This window comes from Solenopsis invicta, chromosome 1 (assembly GCF_016802725.1).
Source record: "Solenopsis invicta isolate M01_SB chromosome 1, UNIL_Sinv_3.0, whole genome shotgun sequence".
In the NCBI taxonomy this organism is placed as follows: Eukaryota; Metazoa; Arthropoda; class Insecta; order Hymenoptera; family Formicidae; genus Solenopsis; species Solenopsis invicta.
The window spans coordinates 23,857,188-23,873,199 of NC_052664.1; the positions used below are offsets into that span (position 1 = coordinate 23,857,188).

General features: G+C 31.1%; 2 protein-coding genes across 2 annotated transcripts; both read right to left on the minus strand.

The window, feature by feature from the left end:
• Positions 1-3,106: 3,106 nt before the first annotated feature.
• Positions 3,107-7,588, minus strand: LOC105193312 (phospholipase A1). Its single transcript, XM_011157720.3, has 3 exons — positions 6,755-7,588; positions 5,556-5,832; positions 3,107-4,823 (listed from the first exon to the last, which is right to left on the minus strand). The coding sequence occupies exons 1-3, from the start codon at positions 7,080-7,082 to the stop codon at positions 4,217-4,219; spliced, it is 1,212 nt and encodes a 403-aa protein (XP_011156022.2). The 5' UTR covers positions 7,083-7,588; the 3' UTR covers positions 3,107-4,216.
• A 4,954-nt stretch (positions 7,589-12,542) lies between these two features.
• On the minus strand, positions 12,543-14,913 carry LOC105207493 (ankyrin repeat and MYND domain-containing protein 2). The gene is made up of 3 exons (XM_011176991.3): positions 14,650-14,913; positions 13,901-14,278; positions 12,543-13,751 (listed from the first exon to the last, which is right to left on the minus strand). Exons 1-3 carry the CDS (start codon positions 14,848-14,850, stop codon positions 13,107-13,109), a joined length of 1,224 nt encoding a protein of 407 aa, XP_011175293.1. The 5' UTR covers positions 14,851-14,913; the 3' UTR covers positions 12,543-13,106.
• Between the last annotated feature and the right edge of the window lie 1,099 nt (positions 14,914-16,012).

Genomic DNA, 16,012 nt, shown 5'->3' on the forward strand with positions numbered 1-16,012 from the left:
TCATTATTTCCACTTCCATTCAATTAAATAAATAATAAAATATTAAATGATAAAATAAAATAGTATGATTGATGAAAAGGTAATTGACCTTGACAATTAACTTGATAAGAATGTGAGATGTCGGGTGTCACTAATATTTAATAGCATTTTACAAAATTATTTATAAATAATTGTATCTGCAATTAACATTTTCTTAGTTAACAAATGATATTTATGTTAAATTTCATAAATATTTATCACTATTAATTTTTTAAATATTACATAAATTATATACATTTTATATGCATGAACAACAAAAATCATAAAATGTTTATTCAACATGTTATTGCAAGAGAGGCTATTTTATTCAATATTTAAGTAAAAATATAAGTAAAAAAATTAATTCTCTATTTAAAAAAAAAATATTTTTTAGTGATATTTTATACATATTTTATATTTATAATAAATCTATATGATCTGTTTAATTAACCTGTTTAAACTGTTTAAAATTACAAAATATTTATAAAATATTTTGTTGAATATTTAAAAAATATTCAAATATTTTATAAATTTTTTATTAATGTGTTGTTTTTATACCTTTTTGTCGTATATTTTATATCTGATTTTTATTTTATCTTTATCTAGGTATTTTTTCAATTTTTTGTTATCGCACTCATACTTTTATTTTATTATTAGATGTTATCTTCTACAATAAGCTTCTTGTCTATCATGTCGGATTTCTTCGTGAGACGACCTCCCACGCCTGTCGCGCCGCTCTTGAAGCACGCTATCTGCAGCATGACAAGCGTGCAAGATGTCTGGTAGTGTGTCGCGCCTGTTTGTCGCCTATTTCGTTTCACTGATTCTCCAGACACTTCTATACGGATCAGCGGGGCGCCGTGCCGACCCGAGACAAGGCTACTCGACATCGTCTCAATTGGTCGAAACACAAAATTCCAAGTACTCGAACAAAGTACTGGGAATTAAGGATTTTACCGAAGCTAGACAAAACAGACGCGCGCTGCAGTTTTTGAAATTACATAATTTTATACAAATTACAAATTCAATATTATACTGTTAACCCCTCAATACACATGGTCAAAAAACGCGATCTTCGCGATGACAACCGTTCATAAAGTAAGCGCTGAATGAGAACCAATCAGCACATTGGAAAAGCGACAACAATTAACTTTGAAAATTCGAGTATCGATGCAATGCACTTTTTCAGATGGAAAAAAAAATAAAACGGAGCTGTGATCGTGATAAGAATTTCATTTGTTGGCAGGATTTCAGATAAAATACAATTCAAACTTACTGTGATACTTCGTAAGATATCTTCCTGCCTCATTTAAAAATGAGGGAGTTATTGTAAAAAGTAATATCTTTACATGTGATACCACTTTAGGAAAAAATCTATTCCAAGTTTCACGTTAAAGAAACTGTCATTAAAATTAAGTCTGTGATTGGGCCATGTTTAATAAATGATGTATTTTCTATTTATGATTAATAACATACTATAATATACATTTGAAAAATATCATTTACGCTTAAAACGTTGAAGTGTGAAGAAGAAATTGCTTTGTGAAGAAGAGTTTTTCACGCAATAGAACTTTCAATTAATTAAATTTATCTTCTTATTTTCATTAACGTAATTCTTTTTTTAGTTTCTTGCTGTAAAAATAATTTATTAGTTAGTTATGATTTCGGCATTTTGTTTCTGCTTCTCAAGTAATACCGCTTTCAGATTCTATCTTTTAATCTAAAAATATCGTTTACTAGATCTAAAACTAGATATGATATAAGTCACTTTAGGAAAATAAGCTTTCCGTCCTATTAATGAAATCTATATATTGTTATTAAAATTAAGATCAGAATTAGGCTGAAATAAAATCTTAAATAATATGAAACTTTCAATAATGTATTAAAACCTTATTTTACCTATTACTGCATTTTAATAATATTTTTATTATTTTTATTAACCACATTGTTTTGATAAATTAATAATTTAAATTATTTTAATAAATTATTCAAATAAATAAATATATAATTTTTCTGTGTGTCTCTAAAAAAATATATAATTTAATGGATTGACATAACTCTTAATGTGTATTTTAATATTATACACATATTAAAGATATACTGAATAATGATATAAATATATAATTAAAAAATATTTTAAATGTTAAACATCTGTAATAGAAATTATTGTTTATTTTCTTTAGATTGCCGACCCTAGATCAAAAAGGCCATAAACAGAAAAATATCGATTCCATGGCCAAAAAAACGATTCCTCAATTTACTTTTTTTCATCTAATAAATAATAGTTATTTTTAAAATATACTCATTACAAATTTTTGAAAAAAACTCGTTATAAATTAAAAAAGAAAATTTATATATGTTTTTTTGAAGAATATTATAAAATTGTATCAAAGAAAAATTAGAACAATAAGCAAATCGAATTTTTGTTTTAACTTAATATTCGTGATTAAAGTACTTAATTATTAAGATTCAAAATACATTTTGAATATTTTGAATGAATGATGCTTATAATAAACTTATAAAATATTTGAAAAAAAGTAATATTTACTTAATTCAAATACCTTTTTTTATATGTTATTTATCTACAGGTTATTTTTAATATTGTTTCAAGTAAATAAGTGCACTTTAGATTATTATTAAAAAAACAGTTTTTGCAAATTACTTAAAAAAGCATTATTTAAAAAAAAACCTAAATTGAATAATAGTTTTTCTTAATAGCACAAGATATTTTTCCGCGTGCAGTATCTAGGAACAAAGTCTGAAAAGGGTCACGATTTAGCTGTAATTTTAATTTTAAACGCCTCTATATTCATAAAATATGGACATTGAACTATCTAACTAGGCTATCTCAAAACATCAAAAATATAAAAATTTCATAAAATATTCTAGTATTACGTTTAAGTATCTGTGTAAAATTCGAGCATAATTCACTTATTTAAAAATTATTCAATTTTTTATTTACTCTTGATTTTTGTGTAAATTACGTTCTACAGTACTTATTTACAAATTTTATGAGAAAGTAGCATCATCAAATAAATTAAAATTTTTACATATAATAATAAAATTCTTATAAATATTCGTGTAAAAATTTATTTAAATCTAACGTTCAAAAGTTATTTAAAACTACAGCAAAATATAGTAATTTTTATTAATTTTAAGATTTACATCACGCTTCTTCTTGACATTGTAAACTTCATTGTTACAGTAGAAAATATTATATTAGGCGGCTTAATCGGTTTTATTGCAATATCATTTAAATCATTTAAATTTATAGTTAAAAAATTAGGATTGTAAACGGGCTAAGAATTTAATACGATACATATTTTCTACTTCGATAAATAACGTGTATACCGTAATATATATTTTAAACTATCGTTTATGCCTAAAATTAGAAAGGTATGATCTAAGCCATTTTGGAAAGAAGGAGTTCTACGCAGAGTAGCTCCTTATTAACAAAACTTATGTCCTTCTGTAAGCTTTAATTTTCTTTTTAATCTTTTGATGTAAATTTTACTCCAACAATCTTTTTTTTAATTTTTTGTGGAGTAAATAATTTAATATTGTTTATAAATTCTGTCTTTTGAGATACGAGAAATTTTATAAAATCTTTCTAAATCTATCGATCGATCAATCGCTCATTATTGTCGCGGACACGTTCGCCGGCAGTGGAGCATATAACGGTATGGATCGCCAGGTGTATTACGAACGCGGGATTTTTCCGGAACGTGCCGCACCGTGCCGCACGTGCAATACGAATACGTAATCGGCGACCTCGCATACTCAAATCGGTTTATGTATCTTCTTCCAATAGGTAAACGTACAGATCTCACTCGTCTATCAACATGCAAATTACTATGAAAATACTATGAAATAGTTTTCTAAACTGCGTAAGATGGATTTAAAAAATTTCTTCCTTTCTGATAGAAGCCAAAAAAATCTGAAATCTTGTGCCAATCTTATTCGCAAATATAGAGTTCATTTTCGTGCATTTTTGTGGCAAGCAATCAAATCTCTATATGTAAATTGTATAAATTTAATAAGAATATCTTTTTTTTTCTTCAGAGTGCTCGTTCAAGAGACAATATCTAATAAAAAAATGATATTAAATTAATAATACCTTTAAATTGCCATACCATATCTCACAGAGCTTCTGCAAATATAACAATTTCATTTAATTTACTTATTAAATTTAATGTTATTAATAACATATAATTCCTCCGATAAGTCTGCTTGAATTAATGCATCGGAGTTGTGTTACGTCAAAATCGAAGTTTGATCGCCTCGCCGATTTAAAGTGTTTCGTTGAGTTGTCGTACTTTACACTGTTCTCTTCTATCTCCTCATTGCTCGTTACTTCTGAGATGCAGCATCTCTCGTCGCCGTGACCGTTCCAGTATTTAGGACAGTACGGCGGATAGGAATTGCTGTAGCAGAAGGATCCTCTGGCATTGGTCGGAGTGTGCTGTCCCATTATCAGGTATTCTCCCGCTCTGGCGGCGATCCTTGGACCCGACGGACATCTCCTGGAGCAGGACTCCGCGATCATGCTCGCGCCATCGTTCACGCTCTGCGCCATGAAGCAGACTGCCCACACATGGCTGCACAGCTGATACATCTCCCGGTCGGCACAAAAAGGCTGTATTTTCCCGCCATTCACGCAAAAGTCCACGTGGCCGACGCGACCAACCTCGCCGTAGTACCCGGCATTGGTGTGTATCACCTCGACGAAATCGGCGTCACCGGCGTCTAGACGGTTCACCAGACCTGGTCGGAGAAGCGGACGCGCAGGATCCAACCCGATTATCCTGTGCACAACGTCGCATCATGTTTTTAATATGTACTGTGTTAATCTTATTAATTTAAATAAATGAAACTAGACTACTATATGTGAATAACATAATTAAATAAAGAAGGGCTCTAAGTGAACTTGCAGAGCTGGGTCTTAGTGCTTGATAATTATTGAATCAAATTTGTGTCACTCAAAATTAATCAAAGTAATTATCTACATTTTGAACATTATCATTTTCGAATGTTAACAATTTTTTAAAACTAAACTCTCATAAATAACATAGATACGATCGAGGCATGTTAAAGAGATTAAAACAGCAAGATGAGGGGATGAAGAAAAATTGTATGATACTCGCTTAAAGAACAATGTTGTTCGGAGAAATATCTTATAAGAAAATTGTGTGAAAAAAATAGAATGAGTAGAATAGAAGAATATCATAAAAGAGTTAGCACTTTCAGATAACAACATTTTTTAATTAAGATCTATTTTACTTCTACTATAAATAAATAATCAATTTTAACTGAAACAATTATTTTACATGTAAGAGAATTAATTTAAGTGTGCTGCTGCCTTTGCTTTTAAAATTGCAATAATTTTCCTTTGGTGTTTACAAATTAATATGTAACATTTTTCACATTCGCTCTGCATTATCTCACTGAACAATCAAACAGCCAAATTATGTCGGAATTAAGTGTAGAGATGTGAAATTATATTAAATTACCAACGTGCCTGTTTACAAAGCTTTTACCTGTGCATTCTGAAGAGAAGATAATTAGCCATAATGCCACAAACATGTGCGCCCAAGGAATGCCCAACGCAGGTGGTCCTGGAGATCGGCAGGCCAAGATTTCGTAAAGTCGTCAGAGTGCCGGCGAGACACCTCGCTACCGGTCGTATATTCGCCACCGCGGCCGGATAACACGGTCGGGCACATAATGCACCCCAGTCAACGAAAAACACATTGTAGCTACCGTTTCTCAGGTAAGCGTCACGCAATATCGCGATCGGCAACATGTCGTCACCACCTGCGGAGATGATATAAAGATTACTGCAAGACATTATACATCCTTAAATAATTATACAGTCTTAAGTAATTTTATATATTGTGTCATATATGCATTGTGTCATATATGCATAAAATTATTTAAGGATGTATACTAATAGTTCTCTAGTCAAATATCCATCTGCGTTTAATAAAAAGGATAATAAAATGATTGTTATTGAATAACAAGATAGTTTCTAAACGTAACTATCATATTTCATGTTTAGTTACAGCTATATTCATTTTTAAGTAAATTACTATTTATTTTTAAAGGAATTTATTTATAAAATAAAGCACAGAAGCTCTCTTAATTCCAATATCTAAAAAGCAACCTAAAACGTAACATTTGTGTCAATGTTAATCAATTTAATAATAATGGTGCTAATAAGCATTGTTTTTATGGCAATAATGCCAATAAGAATCCTTTCAAAAAATAAAACTTTTCAACTAGTGATCAAATCTGGATTTCTTTACTTTTTGGAACAGGCAGCTTATTATTATTAAGTCAATTCGACCATTGAGACTAGAACATTTTGAACAGGAATCCCTTTTGGAAGAAAATTTAAAAATTGTTTAATATTTAGCCTCTACTAAATTGAGACAGTGTCTGCATGGTTGAATCACCCAGATTATTTATCTTCTTTTTATTTGATCTTTAAAGGTGCTCTCTGTATAACGCAATATTAGTAAACATTTGTTTACTATTTGATAAACAACCCTGGATACAATAATTCCAGGAGCATTGCGAGCATTAAGTGGAACGCATATTCTAAATACACAGAAATCCTGCTTGGGCCTAATAAGTAAGTATACACTCTTAATCATCCCGTCGAGTGATATCCCGAACACTTCCCGAGTAATCAAGATAAAATTTCAGATTGAAACACAGACTCCGACGGAATCACCTGCATATCCGTGAATTAGGATCACGTTATTCTTGGTGGGCTCATAATCCAGTCGCAGCCAGTCGGATTGTTCCAAGGGATCCAACAGTCGTCGCGGTCGGCCCACCGTATACAGATACATGTGCACATCCGGATCCGGACAGACATCCCGGTCGTTTCCACGCCTCCAGACGCAATCGTCCTTATTGTATTCGGCGGCGGCACCGCTCTCGATCGCATCTCGTATCGGTCCCTCCCTCCTTGTTTCGCGCCACGCGATTATATCGGTGAAGGCCTGTGTAATCAGAAACGACATCATGAGGATCATCGACGTTATGGGCACACGCATCTCGCCGGGGTTGTCTTCGCGGTTGTCGATGCTTTATGCCAACGTTTCGAGAACCGAGTGACACGGTGGTTCCGCGATAACTTCGTCGCCGAATCGTTACAATCCGTTTTGTTCTTCGGGCTCCCTTCCTCAAGAACCTTACCTTCCCCACCTATACCTGCGTAATTCGCGGCCGCGAGAAACATTAGAGTCAAGGATATACCGGATCATCTCTTCGTGGTCTCTTGAATGAATATCATTCGTTAATTAATGAAAATGATCTTTCCGGACAACGCACATCCGTTCAAGAAGAGATCTCCAAATTTTCGGCCTTGACATTTCGATGACCTGTTGACCAATTTCCGTGCACGTGGATAAGAAAATTGTTACAAAAATATACAAGGAAAAATTATAAATATTCATGTGGATTCACGTCTAATGAATATCACATCCACATTAGAAATGTTAAATACACATTTATTTGTCTCTGTTAAATGCATAGTGTGTTTCGTATTTTTAATAAGAAGTTAAAAAGAGAATTGTCTCATTAAAAAATCCTACAGTTGAATTTTAAACAAAAGAAGTTCTAGAAAATATTTACTGTTAGATCATTTTTACGTTCAAGATAATCGGATTTTTTTAATTTAAGAAAACATTTTAATTAAGTCTAATAATATTAGCTTATTTGTAAAATAATTATTCAAATGTAAAAATATAAAGTTGTATACTTAAGTTAACGTGTTTATTTGCTTAAAAGTATATATTTTTACTTAAAAGGAATAAATATATGCTTGCATATATTTTGTTTAAAAAAAAATAAATTTTTTTATTTAAAACAATTTATCCATCAGTGTATATATAATTTTAATTTTAACATATTTTTTTATTATAAGGCGCATAAATATATGTGTATTGTTATACGATGACATTTAAATATCGTATGTTTTGCATCCCTTAAATCTTAAATCAACAAAAAATTTTGACACTCATTTATTAAAAACATTCCATGATTGATTGAATTTTAAAAAGAATTAAAAATTTCCTACAAAAATTCTTTTATGTTTTTTTATTATAAAGTACAAAGATACATAAAGAGCTTCAGATATATCACATTAAAAAAATTAAGAAACTAAGAAATTAAAAACGTTCATTCGTTTATTGATAAAGAAATTTTATTGTTAAATTTTAAACAATTTAAGAATAAAAACATATGAGATCTTTTATATATTTTTTTTTTATTATAAAGTACATAGATACATAACACGTATAATGTTATGTAGTTACTTTCAAATATCCCATACCCTTTCTTCTGTTCTTCCAAGAAGAGAAAATGTTCGTGTAAGATTATTTACATTTATGGAAGTGGGTTAAGGAACCAGATATATCTCTTGCGGAAGTGACCAAAAACTAAACCTTGAGAAATTTCATAAGACCCAACGGTAGTATGGACGATAGAGATTTCCTGTTGGAGAAAGAAAGAATGACACAACATTGCTATAATTCAACTTTTGATAAATGACAGCTTAATGTGAACACGTTAATTTACATTGCTCAACAAACACCGTTAATTTTATTATGATTCTGTATTATGTCAGTAAAAAGTAAGGATTTACATCACATGTACACAGAAAAACATTCTTGTTTTAAAAATATTTTTAGTCTCAAAATATTAAATATTGAAATAAGATTGTGTGTGTGTGTGTGTGTGTGTGTAGTGTTAAACTTGCTTACGTGAAAAAACATTATATAGTTTCATTAAGAAAAATGTATACCCATTCAATAATAATTTTCTTGAGTCAAAAGGAAAAAATATTGATAGGATTATTTTTTATTTTTATTTCAATATTGTAACATACTATATATATATATATATATATATATTTTTTTTTTAAGTTTAATATTCTTGCTTATATATACAAAACAATTTATATTACTAAATAAAACATATTAGGTTTAATTTTTTTCCTTGTGACACATGACAATGCAATTAAATAAGTTTGCAACAAAATTTGAACAAATTCCACATCTTATTATTCGACGGAATAATTGAAAAAGTACTTAATAAAACGCTTTGTAATAATAACATTATTAATATGCAAAGAGTTAGTGAAAGTCTCCAAAAAGTTAAATACAAATGCATCTTGAATATCCTGTTTTCGAACGTGTTTCTCTTCGTTCGAAAGCAGAACGACGTATTTACATATACGCGTCTTTATTTTCTAATTCCGAGCATGTCTGCGAGTTCACGCAATTCAAGTGAAAATGTAGAATATCAACTGTACTTCACAGAATTGTCACGAAGAATCATAGATTTTATTTTCTAATGCATTTTCTAAATCGGAATCAATGTATTATTTACTGATAATGAATAATCGCATTTCAGTGATAATACACTGATTTTGGTAAGTAAGAGTATTCTTCTTTTATTTAGAATTACTGAGACAATGAATAGTCACTGATCACAGTTATAATACTACAAATCGATAAGATTTCATTATTATGTAAAGTAAATGCACGTGATAGGGTATTTATTGCTCTTTAAATAATAGTATCTTCTGCTCTCTAATGCCTATTTACCAATGCAGATTAATTTTGATTTCAGTTTATCTTACTCTTTATCTTTCTTTAGTTCTAAGAATTTGAAAAAGATAAAGAGTAAGTTAAATTGAGATTTAAAAAATCTACATTGGTAGAAGTGGGCATAAATCCAAATCCAGATATTATTCATTGAAAAACAATAAGTCTGATTTCAGTGCTTATAACTATACATTAATCAATGATACAATCTTTTAGTGATAATACAGTGATTCTAACCAACGAGAATACTCTTCTCCCCCTCTCTCCTCTCTCTTAATCGGAATCATTGAAAGATAAAGAATAGTCATAGATAATCAGTTATAAATATTATACAGTTATAAATAGAGTACTGCAAATCAGTAAGATTTCACTGATTCCAATTTAAAGAGCACGAATTGCCGGTCAAAAACACAAAGTAAGCACGTAATACTGTAAAATAATAGCAATAAAAGATTCAGTCATATTATATATTTATGACAGTGATGCAATGAGAACAAAACGGAAAAAGATAGATGCATATATACATTATATAAAGTTGAATAAAATTCTAAATTACACGGTTCATTCGTGACAGCTGAAACGGATTGATTGACCGTACGGCGGAAGTACCGAAGCCCGCTGCTGATATCGACGACAAGTATATTTTAACACATGTCACGTTCCTTCTCTTCACCTGCCATAAAGTCAATTCGATACATCAAGTGCACAACGGTAAGTGACAACGGTATCATCTCACGTCCGTTTGAGTTCTCATAGGAATGACTACTTTGCATATATATGCGATGTTTCGGAACTATTCTGAACACTATCACGAAACTAACTAGTGGATTAGCTAGCGTGTTTAAAATCAAAGATTTATCTTATTGATACAATTACACTTAAATTCGGAATTTGAAAGAATTTTTTGCGAATTGACATTTAAATATGAAGTAAAATAAAATTTTACTATTCAGCTTTCAAATAAAGTGTAAACTTTACTAACTAAAACATTCCTTTTTAAATAGAAATATAGCTTCAAATTTAATTGTTGAAGCATCGTTAAACACTTGAAGTTACAAATCTGTCTGTACAGCTAACTTTCAAATAAAATGTAATCTTTATTTAGCTAAAGAGTTTTTTTTTAATTAATTGTTAAAATGTTTAATATCAAAAATTTATTAAGATTAGGAAATCACTGTTTGTTAAGAGATTATTAAAAAATAATCTCTTAACAAATAGTGATTTCCTAATCTTAGAAAATTTTCGATAAAAAAAACATTATTTAACTTTGTTTTAATATTGTAACTTTGTTTTAATATTCGTAATTAATGCCCATTTCTACCAATGTAGATTAACTTTGATCTTGGTTTTAACTTACTCCTTAACTTTTTCCAATTCTTAGAACTAAAGAAAGATGAGTAGGTTAAATTGAGATCAAAGTTAATCTGTGTTAGAAATAGGCATTAGAAGAGGATCTAAGAGGTGACTAAGAAGTGTTTCTGACCCCATTCATTGTTATAGACTACATAAGCGTGCCATTGAAACCACTTTCCAAATTAGTACCTCATACATTATCATGAACATAGAAAGAGACGGAGATAAAATGACTCATTTTTTCAATAACTACTACATACAGATTTATGTTATGCTATTATGTAAATCCATGAAAAATAAGTTTATTCCTAATCCAACAGTTTATTATGTTGCATTATCTTTATAATTTTTTGAAGCAAAAAGAATTTTGCTTACTCTGTAAAATAGTTAAGAAACAATATTTATGCAAAAAATATGTAATAATACAAGAAACTTTTCACGGAAGAGTAAATAAAAATTTGCAAGCGTATTTCATTATCTCATTTTTTAAAGTAACTGTGTGAAGTAACAATAATCATTAAAGTGAATTAAAATTAAAAACGAGAAAGATCTTTTCGTTACTAACAGATTTTTTTATCAACTCTATTATCTCTCATTTTCTTTTGAGATAATATATTTTAAGAAATTTTAATATACTTGAAATTTCATTATCAAAAACTTCACGTTGGCACATAGTAAAAACTAATATTGTTCTTCCAAAGCAAGTCTTCTAAAAAATTTTGATTTTGAATTTTTGCATTATGTCTTACGTATTGCTAATTATAAATAAATTTGATTTGGTTGCGTATAAGTTATACGCAAAATAAAATTACTATTAGTGTTAAATTGATCAGAGAAAACACATTGTATCTTTGTTATTAAAAATAAAAAGTACTATTTTTAAGAATATCGTGTCTATCTTTTTCATGTGTAGAAAACAGAAAATTATGAAGTGTGTTATGAAGGGTATTATTACGGATACTATGACATGTGTGTGTACCACCGAAAAATACTGCTGCAATGTTTACGCAACGCGAAACGCAACGATCGGATCCGGTGTTTGAAGTGAAAGTTTGAAGCCTCATAGATGTCCGCGCGGCTTAGCGCAGAGAGAAAGTCCCGCCAATTGAATTTGAATCTTGGAACAAATTGGCAAAAATCGTCGAAGTTGGGCGTGAAAGACATGGTCGTTTGCGCTGAGAAATTGCTTTTAAGAGAGTATTTGTACGTACATATGTTCTTTTACGATCGACAAGATGTCTAACATGATGATGAAAGACGTGGCGTGAACACGTAATGTTCTGTTATCGGTAGACGCAAAATATTATCATAATATGTACGAGACGCTTGATATAATATAAAATTTATGCAAAAATAAATTTAATTTTTAAATGTGATTGAAAAGAGTAATCTCGATAAATATAACTTATTCTAGCACTGTAATGTAAATTTTATTAATGATTTTGCGGTTAAGAGCAATATTACTGAAAATGTATTGATTAATAAATTTGTAAATACTTTTCGATAAATTAGCGGCAATATACTGGAGAGGATGTATTATATTATATTATATCGGTTGTAAGTGTGCTTTATTCCGACAGATCACAATAAAGATTCCTGGAAAAACACAGTTCCAAAACAGATATGTTTAACTGAGTACATACATACATCAAGAATAATAGTAACTTATAAGTATATTTGGCAATTTCATTTGTCCAAGTGTATAAATAGGAAACCATATAAAAATCAGTCAGTTTCATAAGTTCGGCAGCTTAGAATCGCGTATAGGAATAAAAAAATACTTTTTTGTACAATTAAAAACTTGTATGATTTAATTTTGTTTTATTCCTCGCTGAACGTTTTAACTGATTGTCACGGATTGAAAGTTGAAAAAATGAAATATCGACATAAACACATGATTGACTACTAAACGAAAATTTACACATTTTCAATAATTTTTACCTACACGAAAAATAGTGGCGTAATGTTATAGCTTCCACAAATATGATAGGCACAATCATATGGAGATCCACCAATTCTACATAGAACGGCTATATACAGGAAAAAAATAAACATCTGCAGATATAATGCAGATCCAAACAAATTGCTAACATCAAATCTGTACACATTACATATTTATTTTACAGTTAAGTTTTGTAGCCTGGAACCGACAGCGTTACTGATCTGCTCTTTATCTACATCCGTGAGCTTTCCGTTGTTTGCCGGAGATTGACCCAATCTGGCACATGCCTTTTTGTGCATGAACCAGTGCAATCTTTGACATTCTCTGTCACAGTATTGCACCGCTTTGCACTTGCTGCACTTTTTAGTGGCTTTGTCCTCGCTACAAGTCACGCAAGTCTGGGCGTTATCGTAGAAACCTCGTTGCCCGTTAATCGCAGCGGAGATCACTGAAACGGCGGACGGTGGATCCGTGCTCGCCAATGTAGCGACCATCTGGCGAAAAATCGTGCTTTCTCGGAATGGAAACTCTCTTACCGATTCCCTCAGAAATGCCTCCTGATACTCCGGTAAGCTGTCGTTCTTGTTACACTTTAAAAACCTTCGTATCAAAAGTTCCACAGTGTCGGATTTCTTTTCTTCGCTCTCCTCATTTCCTTTCTCGCCTTTCTCCGCCTTCATAGCTTCTTGGCGTTTTTGACATTTCAACACCTCGGCCACAACGCAACTGAGATAATGATACTTGAAGGCCATTACCTCATTTATTTCAGCACCGCGCGTCATTTCTTTATAGCGCATGGATTCTAATACTTTTTGTACCTGAAAAGAAAGTATGCCAAGATGAATAACTAATGAATATAAATATATGTGTTTCTTCTCATCAAATCAAGAAATATCTTCGTATACCAAATGCATATATATCAACTGCATTCAAATATTATCTTATCTTTTTATATACTGTGCCTTACTTTTGCTGCATTCTCCAGAAGTGCAGGAAGTCTCTGCAAATTCATGCACACACGTACAGGATTCACATTAACGTGCATTATAAATTTATGTAAATAATCAGCTAGATGTGGTGGAAGCATCGGCTCAGCTTGTAAACCCTGTGGTTTAATGTAGTAATCTATATCAGCTTTCGGAATAAAGTTGTTGATAGTTGCCACACAGTTGTGATTTCCCACAAACGCTGCCATTTGAGCAGCTGTTCTGCCCACACTGTTCGTCGCAGTCAAGCGTGCTCCATGGGACATTAAAAGATGGCACAGCTCGGCGTTTCCACTTAAAGCAGCGAAATGAAGAGCGGTATACGCGTGTTCGTGTTGACACGCGTTCACGTCAGCGCCCTAGAACAAATGGACAAGTCTCATATATTACAGTCAACTATATGAAGTCAATTACATCAATCTCTTAGGTCGTTTACAGTAGATTAATATTAATCTTGATTTAGCTCACTTCCTTATTTTTTTTAAATCTTAAAACTAGAAAAAAATATAAAAAGTGAATTAAACTGAATTTAAAGTTAATCTACATTAGTGCAAAGATTTTTAGATGATTTAATAAATATATTAATAATTTCGAAAACAAGAGACACAATTTCATCACGAAAAACGCATGTAAATGTTCTTTATAAAATATAACTAAATTTATAATAGAGTACTTTTCAGAGTCATAACTATTGGCATAAAATATCAGTGAAACAATCAACATAACCTACTTGATCAAGCAGCAGCTGCACGATTTCCTTGTTTCCCTTATAACAGGCGTGTTGGAGCGGGCTCATACCGTTCTCATCGACGAAGTCCATTTTGACTTTCTTCTGTGCCAACAATGTTTTGAGCTCGCACACCTCATTCTTGCTAATTTTATCAAAAATCTCCTTCTGAAAGTCCGCGAGATTCTCCGTAGCAGGCGCCATATTGTTGTGTGTCGCTCTCGTAGAGTTTGCTAGAACATTTATCGATTAATTCGAAAATATCCGCGAAATTGTGAAATTATTATTTTTTTTTTGTTTTAATGCTCAGGTTTGCCTGGTAGCGGCCACGGCTGCAATTTAGTTTTGGAGTGCTTTAGGGTCCGCATAAAATAAGGATATCGAGCTATGTAGCCAACATCGAATACCACAGATAAAGTTCACGATTTTATGGTTCTCTTCCGTACTAAATTAGGAGGTAAGACAAAAACAAATAATTCTTAAAACATCTTTGTCCATATAATCTACATTACTCTTCGATTACTTGCATTGTTTTAAATGTTCTGAAGAGCGCACGTTGCAAAATTAAATGTATTTAGAAAAAAAATATTTTTATGATTATAATAATTTTTTGTACTTTATTCTTATGTAATTTAATAAAGTTATTTTAAAAATAATTATTATATCATTACAACTTTGGTAAACATTTTTCTCAGAATTAATAATTGTCATAAAAGATAAGTGCATATTATTTGTTGTTCGATATACATATGAAACATGAATTTAAGAGCCCGCGGATTACGTAAGGGCGCGTGGCGTGCTGTCAGGGTGCGCTCACATGGGATACGGAATGACAGAACTGCGGAACGTTTGTGATTGGTAGCGGTTTTATTCTGCCGATTCCGCCGTTTTCTTTTTCCATTTTTAGCGGAATAACTTATGCGCATGTATTTGTCTTTTACGTGTTGTCACGAAGAAAAACAAAAGACTTAATTAATTAATTAATAATTAATTTATTAATTTTACTAATTCATCAAATGTTTAGTCGAGTTTCAGGCGAAATGGGAAATTAAATTACTTGTTCTTTGGTAATAACAGGTCCGACTAATTTTAATAATTCATCAAAGAATTGAGGTGGCAATCTAAAATAATCAATATATTTTTCTTCAACTTGAGCCTGCATTTTCTTCGCAAGATTTGCACTTGCTTCTTGCAATAATCTTCTTTCTGCGTCAGAAACTCGAGGCAGCGGAAAAGATGCAAAGCACGATTAAATACGACACAACTTCGCACAATACATCGCATCCGACTGACGACAAATGTTGGCACGAACGCCCGACAATTTACTTCACTTTCGACACTCCACGAAACACTCGAAATACTCTCT